This window comes from Acanthochromis polyacanthus, chromosome 16, assembly GCF_021347895.1.
Source record: "Acanthochromis polyacanthus isolate Apoly-LR-REF ecotype Palm Island chromosome 16, KAUST_Apoly_ChrSc, whole genome shotgun sequence".
Taxonomy (NCBI): domain Eukaryota; kingdom Metazoa; phylum Chordata; class Actinopteri; family Pomacentridae; genus Acanthochromis; species Acanthochromis polyacanthus.
The window spans coordinates 8,093,575-8,109,236 of NC_067128.1; the positions used below are offsets into that span (position 1 = coordinate 8,093,575).

Here is a 15,662-nt window from a genome sequence, read left to right on the forward strand (position 1 = left end):
AGACTGTGTACTTAAGAGGGGCATTTTTTCCAGCTTCATTTAAATTATATTCCCAACATAGCAGAAATGTTTGACCTACTGTGACCTTTTCATCTAATCCAAATGATGCCAAGAAAACGCACATCACAGCATAACTGGCCCGCTGTATAAATATGGGTGACAGATTAAAGGAAAAAAGAAAACAGCACGAATAAAGACAATAACACATTAATTTGATTACAGTTATCAAAGAAAGTCTTGTTTCACGACAGCATCTGAATTATCTGTGTTTAATTGCTGACCAGCAGCCTTTTGGGTTCAGTCAAAAATAGCAACATGATGACCATCGTCACAGTCACTCTATCTGCTGTGAGGAGGGCAAACCCACTGTGCTGTGAGGGGCAGAATACATGCTTCACACACAATCTACATTATCTTCAGTCTGCATGCTGAAACATCCCAGAAAAAAAACACAGAAACAAGTAAGACATTTTTTCCTGTTTCTTGCTTCAAATTCAAATTCAAAAAAACTTATTTTTCCAATAGGAACTTCTTGTTGGAATTATATCATAGTATATTTTTTGCTTGTGTTTTGTTTAATATGATATGCACTTTTATGCACTATGCACATATTTTTGCACTGTGAAATAAGCAGAGCATCTATGCACTGTTTTATTCTGCTACTAATAACATAATAATAATAAGCTTTAAGTAAAGAACTGGTGCAACTTTACTTTTGATTCCCTCTACTATTTTGTCTCATTGTTATTGGGTTTTTGCTTTGGCCAGCAAACCTGTTTTGAGCACATGTAAAATATCAGCGATTGACATCAGTGTCTTTAGTATTGAACCATTTTCTCCAATTCAAACACATGAATCAAATGACACTATGCTTACTATGGTGTTCGGTATTTGTGCATTATTATTACATCCAAAAACACTATAATCTTGCTTTTAAGTTGCCTTCAAACACTAAACTTGTGCTTTTTATTCATAACAGCACCAAAATGATTGCTGCAACTAAAAAATGTTCTCCCGTTAGAATTTGTGCTTAGTGAGTAATGAATTATTCCTTCTGATCCAGCTAATGTTTACACAGCTCTCAGAATAAGGCGAGTCTTCCCCTTGACATTGGCCTCTCAGAGCAAGTTGTCTTGTTTTGATAAGAGATTAGGGGTGGTGAGGTCATCATGTTGACGTCTTATCTTTGCAGCCATTTAAAGGGCATGTGTTTGCCAGCCCTTTAACATGCTCTTCGATCCTTTTTAGCTATGTTAACTAACTTCACTGCATTACATTTCTATTGGCTGTTGCTTGAGCCACATGCCATTAGCAGCTAGAAGTAGTAGCATGCTAGTATGCTTTATCATCGTGAAGCATCCTTTACTAAGTGAACCATCAGAGGGCATCATCTCACACATTTACACACAAACTTGCCATATATTCAGCATGAAGCATAAAGCAGCATGTCAAGGAGGCAGAAGTGCTTAAATTAGCCTCCAGCTATTTGCCTGAGAAGTAGCAGAGAAGTGAGAATGTTTTACATGGCATAAATATGGAGAAGTCATTTTATCTTAGTTACTTACTTAACTACTACCTTGTGCACCTTGTATTTATTTACTAAAACTATGCATGTTTACATATGTTTACATACAGCTGAAACTTGTGTGTGATTTTTGCACAACTTCAGTCACGTTTTGTGAATGTTATGTCAATATCTAGAAGTGCATCATCAGTTACACTACTGTTTTTTTTTATCATTCCTGATATGCCAAATACACTATCTTTGAAAGAATACACAATGCACGTGCTATTTTTTTCTAATAGATGTTATATTTTATATTTGTAGATTTCTTACTGTACTTTTAAAAATGTCTGATTGCGTGAAAGCACTGACAGGATTGCTGCTTAATTTCGTTGCACTGACAACAAAGATATTCTGTTCTTTCCTATTCTAGAGATAGATCTATCTCACTACACCTGTAGATATCTTCATATCTGTGCATCACCTCCGTATCCGTCTCAGACTAACTGGTCTTACTGTAATTTCTCCACGCATTCACAAAACCTCAGTCCTTAGCAGAGGACAGATTATATAGTGCATATAGTGTGTGTATGTATTTGTCAAGGCCACCCAGAGATGAGTACACAAGGATTGGGTTAAGCTGTCTGGTCACACAGCCAAGGTAGTGAATAGGTTTGGGGGCAGGGAAGAGCCACTTATGTCCCGCCTGCTGCTCGTCCAAGCCAGCAGTGGCCTGGACTGGAGAGGATAGCTGCCCTAACTGGATTACAGGACAGCACATGTCAGAGAAAGGGCACCTGGGCACACAAACACACATACTGTACACACATACACTGCACAAACAGGTGCACAAGCGGAGGAGATTAGTCAGAAGTGCATTTTTCACCTCCTCCAAGGAGCTTAAACTCTTTACCAGCTGAGAGGGACAAAGGGTGTTGGAGCAGCTCTACTTCTTTAGCTTTTCTTTGCTCAGTATTTGAATCCTTTCATCGTTTATTATCATTCCTTGCAGCTAAATGATCCCCCTTTGTTCCTGATATCTGTTTCACTGACTTGAGTATCAGGAGGCTGAGCAAACAGGAAGATGGAGACGGATCCGAAGGAAGGAGCAGAAGGAGCAGAAGGAGCAGAAGGAGCAGAAGCTGCGGCCCAGACACCAGAGCTACCTGATCTCAAGAGTCTAGACACGTCGGGTTTTGAAGTCACTGCAGAGCGTCTGGAGCAGCTGATGAAGAGCATGGGGGTCCTGCTGTCGGACGTGGAGCAGCTGAGGAGCCACTGCAGCCACCAGGCCACCGAACTGCTGCAAGCGGCGGTGGACCTGAGGCAGCAGCAGGAGGAGCTCAAAGAGAGCTACGCCGACCTGTCCAGAGAAATGCAGGAGATCATGGATACAGTGGACGACCTGTTCAGCACCAAGAGTGCCTTTGAAACCAAAGAGAAGCAAGCACAGAAGCTAAACAGGCAGCTCTGAAGGGACCAAACTTGACTGGAGAACTCTGAGAGAGGAGAAAAACAAGGCTGTGTGGGGTGCTGGTTTTAGATTTGCAGATGCAATTTGGAAGGCTTTGGTGATGTGGTGAGATGCTGAGGTTTGGCACAATGCTTTAATGAGGTGTTTGAATGGTATTTTATTGAGTTTTTGTTGTGCAGAGTGCTTTTTTTTAGATCTATATGTGGCAATCACAATCACTGAAAAGGATTTTGTAATATTGTTGAATTGCTATTAAGAAACTTAGTTAAGTAATTATCATGCAATGGAAAATGCAACTCCCAGAAATAACCTTTAAGAATGAATCCTCACCTGGCTGTCATAGATTTAATAAAAATGAAACATTCTGAACATAAAGGTATAATTTGTTGATTTTTTTTGTGTGATTTGTTGCCGTGTGCTCCTGTGTTAAAGGTGATGGCAGACCCCTCCAGATGTCTACTCCGTGCTGTGTGTCAACTAAAGATTTACTTCTGCTGTCTTCATTTTTTACTTCCTACCCACACACTAACATAAGCACAAACACTCTCATGCATCAGTTATTTTTTCTGTCACTCAGGCATTGTGTGTTGATAGTAAGTATATATTTTTACTCTTGTCAGCCAGGTCGGCTCCTCCGACGTGCAGAAAGTTTGGCACAGGAATGTTGCTCCTCACCGATTCTTTCATATTCTCTTCCCATCCAGGACATGCTCCACTGCGGTTTCACACTAAAATAAGACTTAAAGCGATGTTTATGTTCCACCAGCCCCCGTTCTGTGCCTTATTGGTCTGTATTTAGTGGTTATGGATGTGCAAAAGGGACAATCAGTGGTCAGTAACCTGCAAAAAAAATCATTCAATGGAAAACGTAAGGTTCTCTTTCACTCTAAATCACACTTCAGTGTATTTTTTTATGCAAGATTTCAATGAATATAATGGCTTTCACATTTCCAATTTATACATGAAATAAATAAACGATGTAAGCTGGCATATGCTCTTCTAATTTACAATGGACCAAACGTTGATTACACGTCATTTCTGAAGAAAATCCAGTGTAATTCCTGATAATTCTTTAAACTGTAAAACATTTCTGATAAATATAACACGTGATGCTAACTGCACCATAAATCTCGCACCCTGGGGGAACTTTCTGCTCCAAACCGAGATCACACCTTATATTTATTGTAAGAAGCTAAAATAAGAATCTTTAGGTCAAAGAAAGCTGTGTGTCTCAGTGTGGTTGAAATCTGACACTTTGTGGGCTGTGATGCTGCTGAGAAGAGAGGGTGAGAAGATAGAAAGCTGGGTGTCAGTGAGTACTTTTCCTACTGAGGTGCACATCCCTCTGTGCTCCTGATTGAGTAGTCAGGGAACTCTCTTCAAGAAGGTAAGACCAAATGAAGGTCTTGTGGATTTGCTATCAGCATGTTTTCATCTGTCTTTGCAAATTTTCTACATTTATTAAACATTAGATAAGGAATGACTGGGGGTATCAAGGAATTTAGGAAACATCTGATATTCATTCATAACTTAATAGGATTATTGTTTGTATTAAACAGATGTAGTTGCACATAAAGTTGACTTATTCAGTTGCTATGTTCGTCACTAGTTCAACAGCTGCAGCTGGTCAGCATGAACATCCTGCAAGTCCTGGGACTCCTGCAGCTTCTGGCTGTACCTGCTCTTACAGTGAGTCTCACTTTGCGCAGTATTCATAATGTTCTGATAATTGCATGTCAGTATCTGTAATTATCCAATATGGATGGAAATGTGCTCAGTAAAATAGGTCCTAAATCTCAAAATAAAAAAGCTCAATATTTCCTTTCCGACACGTGACAGCAGTCATGCTGTTTGTATGTCACACAGCAGGATTTTACAGACGTTATGCAACATGCAGGAGATGGTTTGTGGCTAAATGTTCCAGTTTCTATTTTAGAGTCTATAGCATGATCTTGGTGCGCCGTAGTGGTTTGTGGTGAGTACTGATACGGTGTATGAGAGAACTTTATGTTCCAGAAGCCGAGTGAAAAAAAAAGTTGCACTGTTCCCTCGGTTTTAGCTGACACGACCAACCCATGACTACTGGGGAGAGTTCGGACCCTATGGGCCCTGCAGCCGAACCTGTGGCACAGGAGTGGCAATGAGAGCTAGGAAATGCATCACCTCAAGGTAGGATAGTGGGTGCAGAAGCTTTATCAACTGTGATGTGTTGGAATAAGTTACAAAAACTCAAATCTAGGCCTCAAAATACAAATTTTACATTATTTGTACATATTTTCCCTTCTTTTATGCTCAGATAATAACACATCAGAATGTATTCTCTCTTCTCTCCTGCAGGACAGATGGAGGACATAACTGCATAGGATCCTCCAAGTCCTTCCGAACCTGTAATACACATGTAATTATCCTTAAATCCTTTTATGTAAAAAGGTACGCACTAAGCAATAATGTGTCATGTCTTTTATATAAATGGCATTTTCTGTCATTGTAGGAATGCCCAGTTGGATCCAGGGATTTTCGAGAGGAGCAGTGCTCCCAGTTTGACAGAGCGGACTTTCAATCAAAACGCCACTCATGGGTGCCTTACTATGGAGGTACATAGTTTATTATAGACTGTACAGCAACAAAATCTGTATTTTGAAGGAATAATACGTTTAAATTTTTAATATTTTACCCTACTTGGAGACAAAGAGGTGTCAGGATTTACCAAGTTCTTCAATTTAAAAAAGTTAACTTTACACGATAAACTTAGTAGTCAGAAGCATTACTGTCTGCTCTGAGTAGCTTTACTTTGGTTGGGTTCTTTTTCTGACCCTCATTGTCCTGTGACCTGTCCAAGATATAAGAAACCTTTCACTCTCTAGGAGGCACTTTTTTTTCTTTGACCACAAATTATACACAGATAGCATTTTGGGACTTCTTTGCCTTTAACATTTCAGCTACCAATCCTTGCGAACTCAGCTGCGTTCCAAGAGGAGAAAATTTCTTCTACCGGCACAGACCTGCAGTGGTAGATGGGACACCATGCTACGTGGGCCGCACCGATATCTGTGTGGATGGCGTCTGCAGGGTGAGATTTACATACAACAATTACAATTGTTCATTTATCAAATATGTTTTGCCTTCTTGTAATTGTTAGCTATTATTCATCCAAGAAAAAATAACCAAGCTGCTTCACATTCACACATTCTGTCCATACAACCAGTCTGTCATTGTTGGACCTTCGGTAGCAGTATTACTTTGTCAGGAATTACTGATTTGATTTACTATAAATCATTTAAAAGCAAATCCCAGTTGAGCTTTACTGTACATGAAAATGTAAGTGCAGAGTTTGACACCAAAAGGCTGTTTTTAAATGCATATCATAAAAGTGGAAGGACCATCTGTGCTCATCTAAAATCTGAAACTTCATAAAAAGAATACTGGATGTTGACATACTCTGTATTTTCAATGTGGCATGGCAAAGTGTCACTTAAAAAACAAACAAACAATGCATTACTCAATGCAGAATTTCTGGCTGGGATTCTGCATGAAACAACTTCTTCACTTTTATGAAGTGTGTTGGTTTACTGAAGGGTGTTTGCTGGATAAATTCAGACCTATTATTGATCATTTGTCCTCTTTTCAGGTACTGACCCATGGAGAGTTTATGGGCTTGGATGACGACGCTAACTCTGTTCACTCGGTCGCTCCTGTTGTTGTCGCCCCTCATCCAAGAGAGACGCTCACATACATCTACAAAACTGGTGTTTACGGAGAGTGCTCTGCCACCTGCAATGGAGGCATGCAGTATCGCAGCGTAGAGTGCTTGGTTCAGGACCACTCCAACCCCCGTGTGGTGGAAGAGACTCATTGCATTACCCAGCGTCTGCAGAGACCTGCAAGTCAGCAGGCCTGCAATATGCATCCATGTGCTGCAGAGTACAGCGTGTCCAGCTTCAGTGTGGTTTGTATCTTACTACAGAGAACTTTTATCTTAGAAATATACACTGTTACTACAACTGTACCATAATCCAAATCACAGTAAAATACAGCAAATGCATCCTAATCTATATCCACTTTTGCAGTTTTCCAAAGGGTGGGAAAAACTGAAGTTTATGATCAGTTTTCAATCTGCTTTTAAGAATCAGTGGTACAACAAATGCAATAATGGTAGTCTTAGCTATAGCTTCATTTAACAATCTTTGGCATCCAAATTGATATGATGATGATAAATTCATGTCACTTAGTGTTCAGTGACCTGTGGTGAGGGACAGCAGACGAGGGAGGTTCACTGTGTGGGACAAGGAGGTGAACGCCTGCCTGATCATGCCTGTAGTGGACTGGCGAGACCTCCTGCTGTCCAGGCCTGTCGTCGACCTGCCTGCCACACACACATAACCTGGCACGTGACAGAGTATGGACTGGTAAGTGAAAGGAAAAAAGGTCTTTTACACTGAAAAGAAATGCCATTTTGTCTACACACTACTGTCCTCTCTTGTCTCTCCAGTGCACTAGAAGCTGTGGTGGTGGCGTGAGAGAGAGGAGGGTCGACTGCTTCGATACAGATTTGAACCCTTACCCAGACTCTCGTTGTGGAACAGCTAGCAGACCCAATTCTGTGGAGACGTGCAACTCACAGCCCTGCCCTGGAGCGCAGAGTGAGCAAAATCTGAACTATCTATAACCCCTTTTTGTTGTCATTATATGTTAATTTTTTGTCGCTAATAACTTTGTCTACCTCTAGCGGTCCCAAGTGTGCAGGACCCAAGGGCAGCTGAAAGCACCGTGAGAGGATTTGTGCCCCATGTTCCAGAGACAACAGGTATGTAGACTACGTTGAGAATGTTGTTGTGGAAATGTTCTTTTTCTTTGCATGTTTGAGCGTGTAATAATTTTATGTGTTTACAGTGTGTGTGTACACAAAGCAGCAATAAAATGATGCAGAAAGAATTTGAAAAATGAATGCACAGCCAGTTATCTCACTGGAGTTGTTGGAACTCAAACACTATTTTTGAATGAATATTTGTTCAGGCAATGGAGAAAATGTGCACTTACTGTATTGTGTAATTGCTGCTGTCTAGACCATGATTTCACTGTTTTTGTCCTTTACAAACAAACACAAAGCCCATGCTGTTTCTCATACCTTATAGCAAATGGTCATATTCAGAATCTAAAAAATACCCAACATAAACAAGCCACATGTAATTTCAAGCCTTCGAAAAAAGGATAAGCAAATCCAGTGTTTTTACAGTTCCATGGGATATACAGTAACATTATGTTTGATCTTGTCTGTGTTTACTTGCTGTAGTTCAAAGACCAGACCCAAATGTGGTGTTCGAGCCCTACCCTCGTGTGGTGGGTGCTCACTGTGAGCAGTCGTTGTACGGCTGCTGCCCTGATGGTTACACCTCTGCAACTGGACCTAGACACCAGGGCTGCTCACAAGACGACTGTGTTCGCACCAGGTAACATGCTTCCTGGATCCCATCCTTGTAACCAGTATAGGACATCAATTTATATTTCTATAGGTTAAAAAAGTGCTTCCCACACTGAAAAACATATCTTTCGTTCAGGTTTGGTTGTTGTTTGGATGGAGTTACACCGGCTCGTGGATTTGGAAGAGCTGGATGTCCTGAGTACCAGACAACCGTGGTAGGAATTATATGTACCCCATCTTATTTCAATGAACCTATTGTTAAATATTTCAGATTATTAATTGATTTTACAAGTCAAAATCAGTTTATGTTTTAATGAGCTTGCTATTTAGCCTATTAAGACAGTAATACAATATTTTTTTAGCAGGTTTAGCAGCTTTAGCAGGTTGTCCAGCATTTTGAAAATGTTAAATAACCAGAGAATTTGATTTTTATAACACATTTGTTACGAGGGGGGAGCAAGAGAACCCGAACACAGACACATAACTGGCAGCCAATAGAATAAATGAAAGACTTTTATTAAATCACATAGCTAAAACCAATACATAAACTACACACTGAACTCGAGGGAACAGAACAAAACCAAAGTACTCTAAACTCTATAAAACCAAAACTAAGGATACAGAAACGGAAGTCTACGAATACTAAACTGGATTAACTCAACAGAGCTAAAGAGAGATGCTTGCACTACGGGGGAACTGATAACTGAGAGGGGGAAACAGGCTGGGGAAAACCCAAGAACAGACAGGAGAGTAACAGAGTCTAAGAGGGGGGCATCCAGGAGGGAGAGCAGAAGAGTCCATGTAGCAGTCCAGAGGTGGCAGGTTTGGTGGGGAAACAGCTTCTATGGTCCAACAGAGACTGAGTGACTGAGCAGGGTTTAAATAGTGAGGAGAGCTTGTGGACAGGTGAGCTGAGTTTACGGATTACTGCAGCTGACAGTCATTGGGGTAATCAGCAGGCAGAGTGCAGGTAGAGCAGGAGGGCAAGTGGCAGGAAGAGAGAGAGACATGAGGGAGAGGTAACAGACAGGGAACCAAAAAGGCAGGACAAAACCGAAACAGATCAGGAAATTAGCCGCAACATTAAAACCGCCTGCCTAATATTGTGTATGTTCACATTATGTCGCCACAACACCTCTGACCCAATAAGATATGAACAAAGGACCTCTGAAGGTGTCCTGCGGTGTTTGGCAACAGGACACTGGCAGTGGTTCCTGTGGGTCCAGTGGGTTTGTGGGGTTCTTGTGGGTTGGGCTTGTACCAGTGCACCTCATGGATAGCCTAGCCGCGCTAGACAACCCACGGCAACGAATTTAATTCTCTGCCAGGGAGGGTCTAGTTACCCTCCATAAGGCTCGAGGCTGGATTCTCCTAAAACTGGCCGGACCAATCACCATGAAGTGTAGAGTCAGAAGGCGGGCGTAACGAAGTGACGACAGAGGCGCGACGATTCTGACAGAAACAACCGGCGCACAATAAACAGTTATCTTTTGACTCGGCTTTGGCCACAGCCCTTAAAGATTTGAAGCTAAAATTCAACTTGAAAGATAAACAAAGGACGGCACTTAAGTGTTTCATTGAGAAGAAAGACGTATTTGGACTTATGCCGACAGGATATGGCAAATCCTTAATATACCAGTTGGCTCCGCGGCTCCGCTGGTTGGGAAGCTAATGGGACTTAGCCACACAATCCGCTGGTGCTCTCGGAACCACGTCAGCCTATTCGTTGCGTTGATTGGTTGTATACCTACCCAATTGCTGCAGAGGGATTTGATAGACAACCTTTTAGCCCGCCTCCCTCCCTGTCGAGCTTCCCTAGACCCTTGTGCCGTCAGAAACATGGGATCTAGCATGGCTAGGCTACCTCATGGATGCTCAAAATTTTAAATCTATAGACCCAAGGTTGAGCAGAAGGCTGCATTGTAGGGAGATGATCAATGTTATTTATCTCACCTGTCAGTGGCTTAAATGTTGTGGCAGATCTAAATTGACCAGACAGGTAAGTAGATTTACGGTTTCTCTCTTTATCTACTCTTTACTCAACAGGTATCATCTCCCCCTGTTGGTCCCCCTATTGGTCCACCTTCTGGTAATGTCTGCTCTTTGCCTCGTGATGAGGGCCCCTGTGATACCTGGAAGGTCCGGGTCTACTATGACTCTGTTGCTGCCAAATGCACCGAGTTCTGGTACGGAGGCTGCCACGGCAACGGCAATAATTTCGTGTCTCTGGAGGCATGCCGAAGAGAGTGTGCAGGAGGGATGAGGGAACCTGCAGTCTCACCACACAGAGACACCCCAAGACGAGGAGCACTCAGAAGCATTCTGAGAGTGAGGGCATAACCATATTCACCAACAATACCTCCAATAAATGGGATAGCTAATGTGCCCCCTCCATGAAACAAAATGATATTTGTACACAAATGTAGTATATATATTTGATATATGAAGACACAATCACACGTTGTAACACTAACCATTTAAATATCTGACTTTACAGAAACAGTTACAAAGATAACCATTTATACCTGACATAATCACAGCTATTGGTTCTACTTACACTATCTTTTTGATCATTGGAATATTCTTTGTAAAAACCATGATATTCATTTGTGTATTTTGCCTCATGGGCCAGGGATAAAATAAAACAACATGCAGGTTTTTCAGCTTGTCCTGATGTTTTGTCTCAAAGTGCCATCTTAGATTAAATTCCTTAATTACAGCCACATTAGCTCCACAAATAAGACACACGGCTTTACCGGCAATGTCAACATACATATACTCAGCCTCCCATCGCTTTGAAAGGCTCTGTTATCAGAATCAGATTTTCTTTTCGCCATTGTTAGGGGCTAGCTTTGACGTTACAACAGGGTTGCAGACAATTACAGACGCTTGACTTAAATGACGAGGAAATGCTCCCAGGTAACCTATCATTCGGCAAGGCAGCTGTTGCACTGCATTATGGGATCTGTAGTTTGTGTGTTATCAGCGCTTCATATCGTCGGGCCATTAATAATAACAATAATAATAAATCAGTGTAAAATGATTTCGCGGGCCGGATATGGCCCGCGGGCCTTGAGTTTGACACATGTGTTCTAAACACACAGACAATGTTCTTAATTCAGCAGTTTCCACTACAAGACCTTTATTTTGAAACCCAAAACCTTACTCTGAAGGCTCCTTTCTCTACATCCTGAAAAGAACTTACATCATTTCCTTGAGTGTTTTTGATCAAACAGCTCCATCGCACGGGGAATTGAGTGGTGGTAAACAACGGGTTGTGGTTTTTTTTTTTGCACTTTTGCATCTCCAACAAACAGAGAGGGCCTGCAGCTAACACAAACATGGTAAGCGTGTTTTGTTTCACGTCTTAGGAGGTTACTATAACCAGCATTAGCCACATTAGCTCACGTTAATCTATCATTGCTAAGCTAGCAAGCTGCGAGGCTAACGTTTACTACTCTTGCAAACTCGTATTTTGTGCCATTTCTTCTGTCGCTATACTTATGTATTTTTAATAATAGCATGTCCATTAATTACATTTGATTGTGAAGCCTAAATATGGATGAATTAACTGTATACAGGACGTCTGGAAAAAGACTAGCCGTGGCGTGAAAAGTCAATGGTCTGTTGCTGACTGACGAACATAACCTCCTTTTTGAAAATGACTGAGGAGAAAGTTACTCGTATTTTATTAGCATAAAGCACAGAAACATCCAGTCGAGTGGAGGTTATTCTTAGTGAAAGGGACAAACTGCATTAGCATATGTATAAACCTTATTAATCTTTTACAGTCGCACACAATTTTGCTTGTCCAACCGACCAAGAGACCAGAGGGCCGCACATATGCTGACTATGAGTCGGTGAATGAATGCATGGAAGGTGAGTCTACAATTTTCTCTTTACATTTGGCTCATATTTAGGCTACAGCTACATTAGCACATTAATTTCTATTCTATTCATTGTGTAGTATTATACCTTGATACACTCGCCTAAAGGATAACCTGAGTGATTTCAGTCGTAGTCAACAAGTAACCATTCAATAATCAAGTTGATAATAACTTGATCCTACTCACAAATCCAACAGTGTATTCAAAATTCAATTTCACACAGCCTAACAGCAGTCACTTTGGAAAGTAGTTTGTGGTATGTGAATAGTTTGTCAGGTTTTTTTTAACTGAACTGTGGAATGAAGAAATATGAAGTCTTTTGCATTGAAGGGGCCAAGTGATGTGCTTTTAATGGGTTTTGGACATATTCTGACCACTATTCAACAGGAGTAAGCTAAATCAAACAGAGAATAAGGATCAAAACATTATATTGAAATTGTCAATGACATTAACAGAAATTAATTACAAGTTTTTCTTTAAGCATACTAATAGAGTCACATAATAGCAATAATAGCTTTATTTGTATAGCACCTTTCAAAACCAAGTTACAAAATGCTTTGCAATAAAATACATGTCAAATAAGACAAATTATGAAATGATTTCAAATCATTAAAGATACTAAGAATGCAATATAGCAAGATAAAGCTGGCTAAGTGAATTTTTTCTTTTAATTATTATGTTGTTGCAAAAAACATTCAACACTGCACACAAGTAAATAAAAAGTGTTTACAAAATATTTCTAATTTGAGTGGGATTAAACTGAATGCTTTATAATTCACGTGGATTTGAGGGTGTAATACATGTTTTGTATTTTTATAGCTTCTAAAAATATTTATTTCTTGGGTATTGAATGGTATGTGTAGTGTGTGATGAAAGGGCACAAAAGATTCATGATAAAATATCAAATATATTCTTTTTACATCATGTTAGTCCATCCAACCACAGAGTCCCTTTTATTGCCATCATTTTGCTCAAAGTGTTGAAATTAATTAATTGCTTGTCAGGGTTTGTACATTCAGTTTCACAGTTATATTCCTTTTAATAATACTGTATTTATCCTGTCAATTCAATTCAAAGAACTTTATTTTCCCTTAGGAACTTTATTTGTGTCACAGCATCTGTGCATATATTGTACATACAATTCATGTACATGACAACATAACTTGCATAATAAACACAGGCAATATACTATGCACACAACACATCCAACATACCAGAGATAATATCCCCCTTTAATGAAGGCTGGCTGTCATGTTGTTATTGACTTTAGTGTGTCTCTGACGCACCAATTTACAGAAACAAAGCTGCTATTCACACAAAGTGAAGTTCAGTGTTATCTTTAGCATTGTACTAGCCTAGCCATGCTACACCCATGTTTCTGACGGCACAAGGGTCTAGGGAAGCTCGACAGGGAGGGAGGCGGGCTAAAAGGTTGTCTATCAAATCCCTCTGCAGCAATTGGGTAGGTAAACAACCAATCAACGCAACGAATAGGCTGACGTAGTTCCGAGAGCGCCGGCGGATTGTGGCTAAGTCCCATTAGCTTGCCGCGGAGCCAACTGGTATATTAAGGATTTGCCATATCCTGTCGGCATAAGTCCAAATACGTCTTTCTTCTCAATGAAACACTTCAGTGCCGTCCTTTGTTTATCTTTCAAGTTGAATTTTAGCTTCAAATCTTTAAGGGCTGTGGCCAAAGCCGAGTCGAAAGATAACTGTTTATTGTGCGCCGGTTGTTTCTGTCAGAATCGTCGCGCCTCTGTCGTCACTTCGTTACGCCCGCCTTCTGACTCTCCACTTCATGGTGATTGGTCCGGCCAGTTTTAGGAGAATCCAGCCTCGAGCCTTATGGAGGGTAACTAGACCCACCCTGGCAGAGAATTAAATTCGTTGCCGTGGGTTGTCTAGCGCGGCTAGGCTAGCATTGTACCTCTTTTTCTTTGAACCTCAGTGCTGGATATGATTTTCATTGCAGTGAATATGTTCTGCATCTCTGTTCCAGGTGTTTGCAAAATGTATGAAGAGCATCTGAAGAGGATGAATCCCAACAGTCCCTCCATCACTTATGATATTAGCCAGTTGTTTGACTTTATTGACGACTTGGCAGATCTGAGTTGTCTTGTGTAAGTATGATTTGGTGTATATGAACATCAACCTTTCATGAAGGTGTGTTTTGTCACTGCCGTTGAAAGTTTTTTCCTTTTTAAATTTTCATTTATTCAGGTACAGAGCGGACACTCAAACATACCAACCATACAACAAAGACTGGATTAAGGAAAGATATATGTCCTGCTGCGACGTCAGGCTCAGCAGGCGGCAAAGTAGAGGTGTCGGTGACAGGTTGTCCTGCTACACACACACAGGAGTTTACGCTGCACTACAATTACACAGCGTCTCATTGATCTGTGTATAAGGACAACACTGTACGTTTGACAAGGGGTTGTTTGCATAATACATTATACATCAGGAAAAGAGGGGTTTTTGAAAAATGGGAAGAAGCGTTAAATTTTGGGCTTTATACTGAACATGAGCCATTCTTGGCAGTATAGGTATGTTTGTATTTTGTTACACTGTCATGAGAAAATGGGCTGATGACTACAAGGACTAACTTATTGATTGAGAGATATCCCTGCTTGAAGAAACTCTCCACAAGCCAGATCAAAGCATTTATTTGTTTGTCAAACTTTAATATTCTGCTTCCCTAAAAGTTGTGACCTGTTTTTGTTTATATATATATATATATATATATATATATATATATATATATATATATATATATACTTGGCTGTTGTATTTGAGCATGCTGTGGACTTTACATACAGCTGATTTTTTTTAAAGGTGTGAATACTGATGCCCACATTAAACCAACTCATTCCAGGAGAATAATTTTCAACATTTCATCTGTTGTTGTTAAACCCCGGTGATGTGAAATTATGTTTTTGTAAACATTTTGTTTGTTTAGCATCAGATTTAACTTTCCTGCTTTCTTTCATTTAAAGTAAATAAAACATTGTTTTCTGAGTGGTGTCTGTTGTTTCTGGTAGCACAATGAGGAATACAATTTTCTACAGGATATTCTCAAACACTGACAGACTGGATATTTACTGGATGGTAAGTTGTGTTAAAAGTATGAGAGAAGAGTGTTGGAACCACAGAAAGAGCATCTGCTGATCACTATTAGAAAGAGCATCAGAGCTTGCAGTGTTACTGTCTCTTTAAATGTGGCGGGCTGCCCTGTTGTTGCCGTGCTGGAAACCCCGTACTGACTCTGAAGGGACCCAAGATGGCTGAATACTCACGGGGGCACTTAGCAATTATCTGAGCAAGACGTCGGGAATGAATGGCAAATAGCAGTATAATGTAAATCGTAACATTGAA

General features: G+C 40.5%; 2 protein-coding genes across 4 annotated transcripts; both read left to right on the top strand.

The window, feature by feature from the left end:
- The first annotated feature begins 315 nt into the window (after window positions 1–315).
- On the top strand, window positions 316–11,056 carry paplnb (papilin b, proteoglycan-like sulfated glycoprotein). Of its 3 annotated transcripts, none has more exons than XM_022189388.2 (14): window positions 316–461; window positions 2,517–4,365; window positions 4,588–4,667; window positions 5,038–5,147; window positions 5,316–5,376; window positions 5,470–5,572; window positions 5,918–6,048; window positions 6,607–6,924; window positions 7,208–7,384; window positions 7,468–7,618; window positions 7,705–7,782; window positions 8,269–8,425; window positions 8,534–8,612; window positions 10,444–11,056. In XM_022189388.2, the coding sequence occupies exons 3-14, from the start codon at window positions 4,611–4,613 to the stop codon at window positions 10,735–10,737; spliced, it is 1,716 nt and encodes a 571-aa protein (XP_022045080.1). In that variant the 5' UTR covers window positions 316–461; window positions 2,517–4,365; window positions 4,588–4,610; the 3' UTR covers window positions 10,738–11,056. The 3 variants fall into 3 exon arrangements, with proteins under 3 accessions (XP_022045080.1, XP_022045079.1, XP_022045081.1); XM_022189387.2 differs by having other exon boundaries at window positions 2,563–4,365; XM_022189389.2 differs by having other exon boundaries at window positions 2,569–4,365.
- Window positions 11,057–11,583: 527 nt separating this feature from the next.
- erh (ERH mRNA splicing and mitosis factor) lies at window positions 11,584–15,305 on the top strand. Its single transcript, XM_022189393.2, is given in 5 exon segments — window positions 11,584–11,741; window positions 12,189–12,276; window positions 14,287–14,407; window positions 14,508–14,557; window positions 14,560–15,305. Coding segments are annotated over 5 exon segments (312 nt in total). The 5' UTR covers window positions 11,584–11,738; the 3' UTR covers window positions 14,610–15,305.
- The last annotated feature ends 357 nt before the right edge of the window (window positions 15,306–15,662 follow it).

Coding starts and splice junctions, on each gene's coding strand:
- paplnb (XM_022189388.2), top strand. CDS start 4,611: ATGAACATCCTGCAAGTCCTGGGACTCCTGCAGCTTCTGGCTGTACCT. Junction 5,377..5,469: donor TCCGAACCTGTAATACACAT/GTAATTATCCTT, acceptor CTGTCATTGTAG/GAATGCCCAGTTGGATCCAG. Junction 7,619..7,704: donor GCCCTGCCCTGGAGCGCAGA/GTGAGCAAAATC, acceptor GTCTACCTCTAG/CGGTCCCAAGTGTGCAGGAC.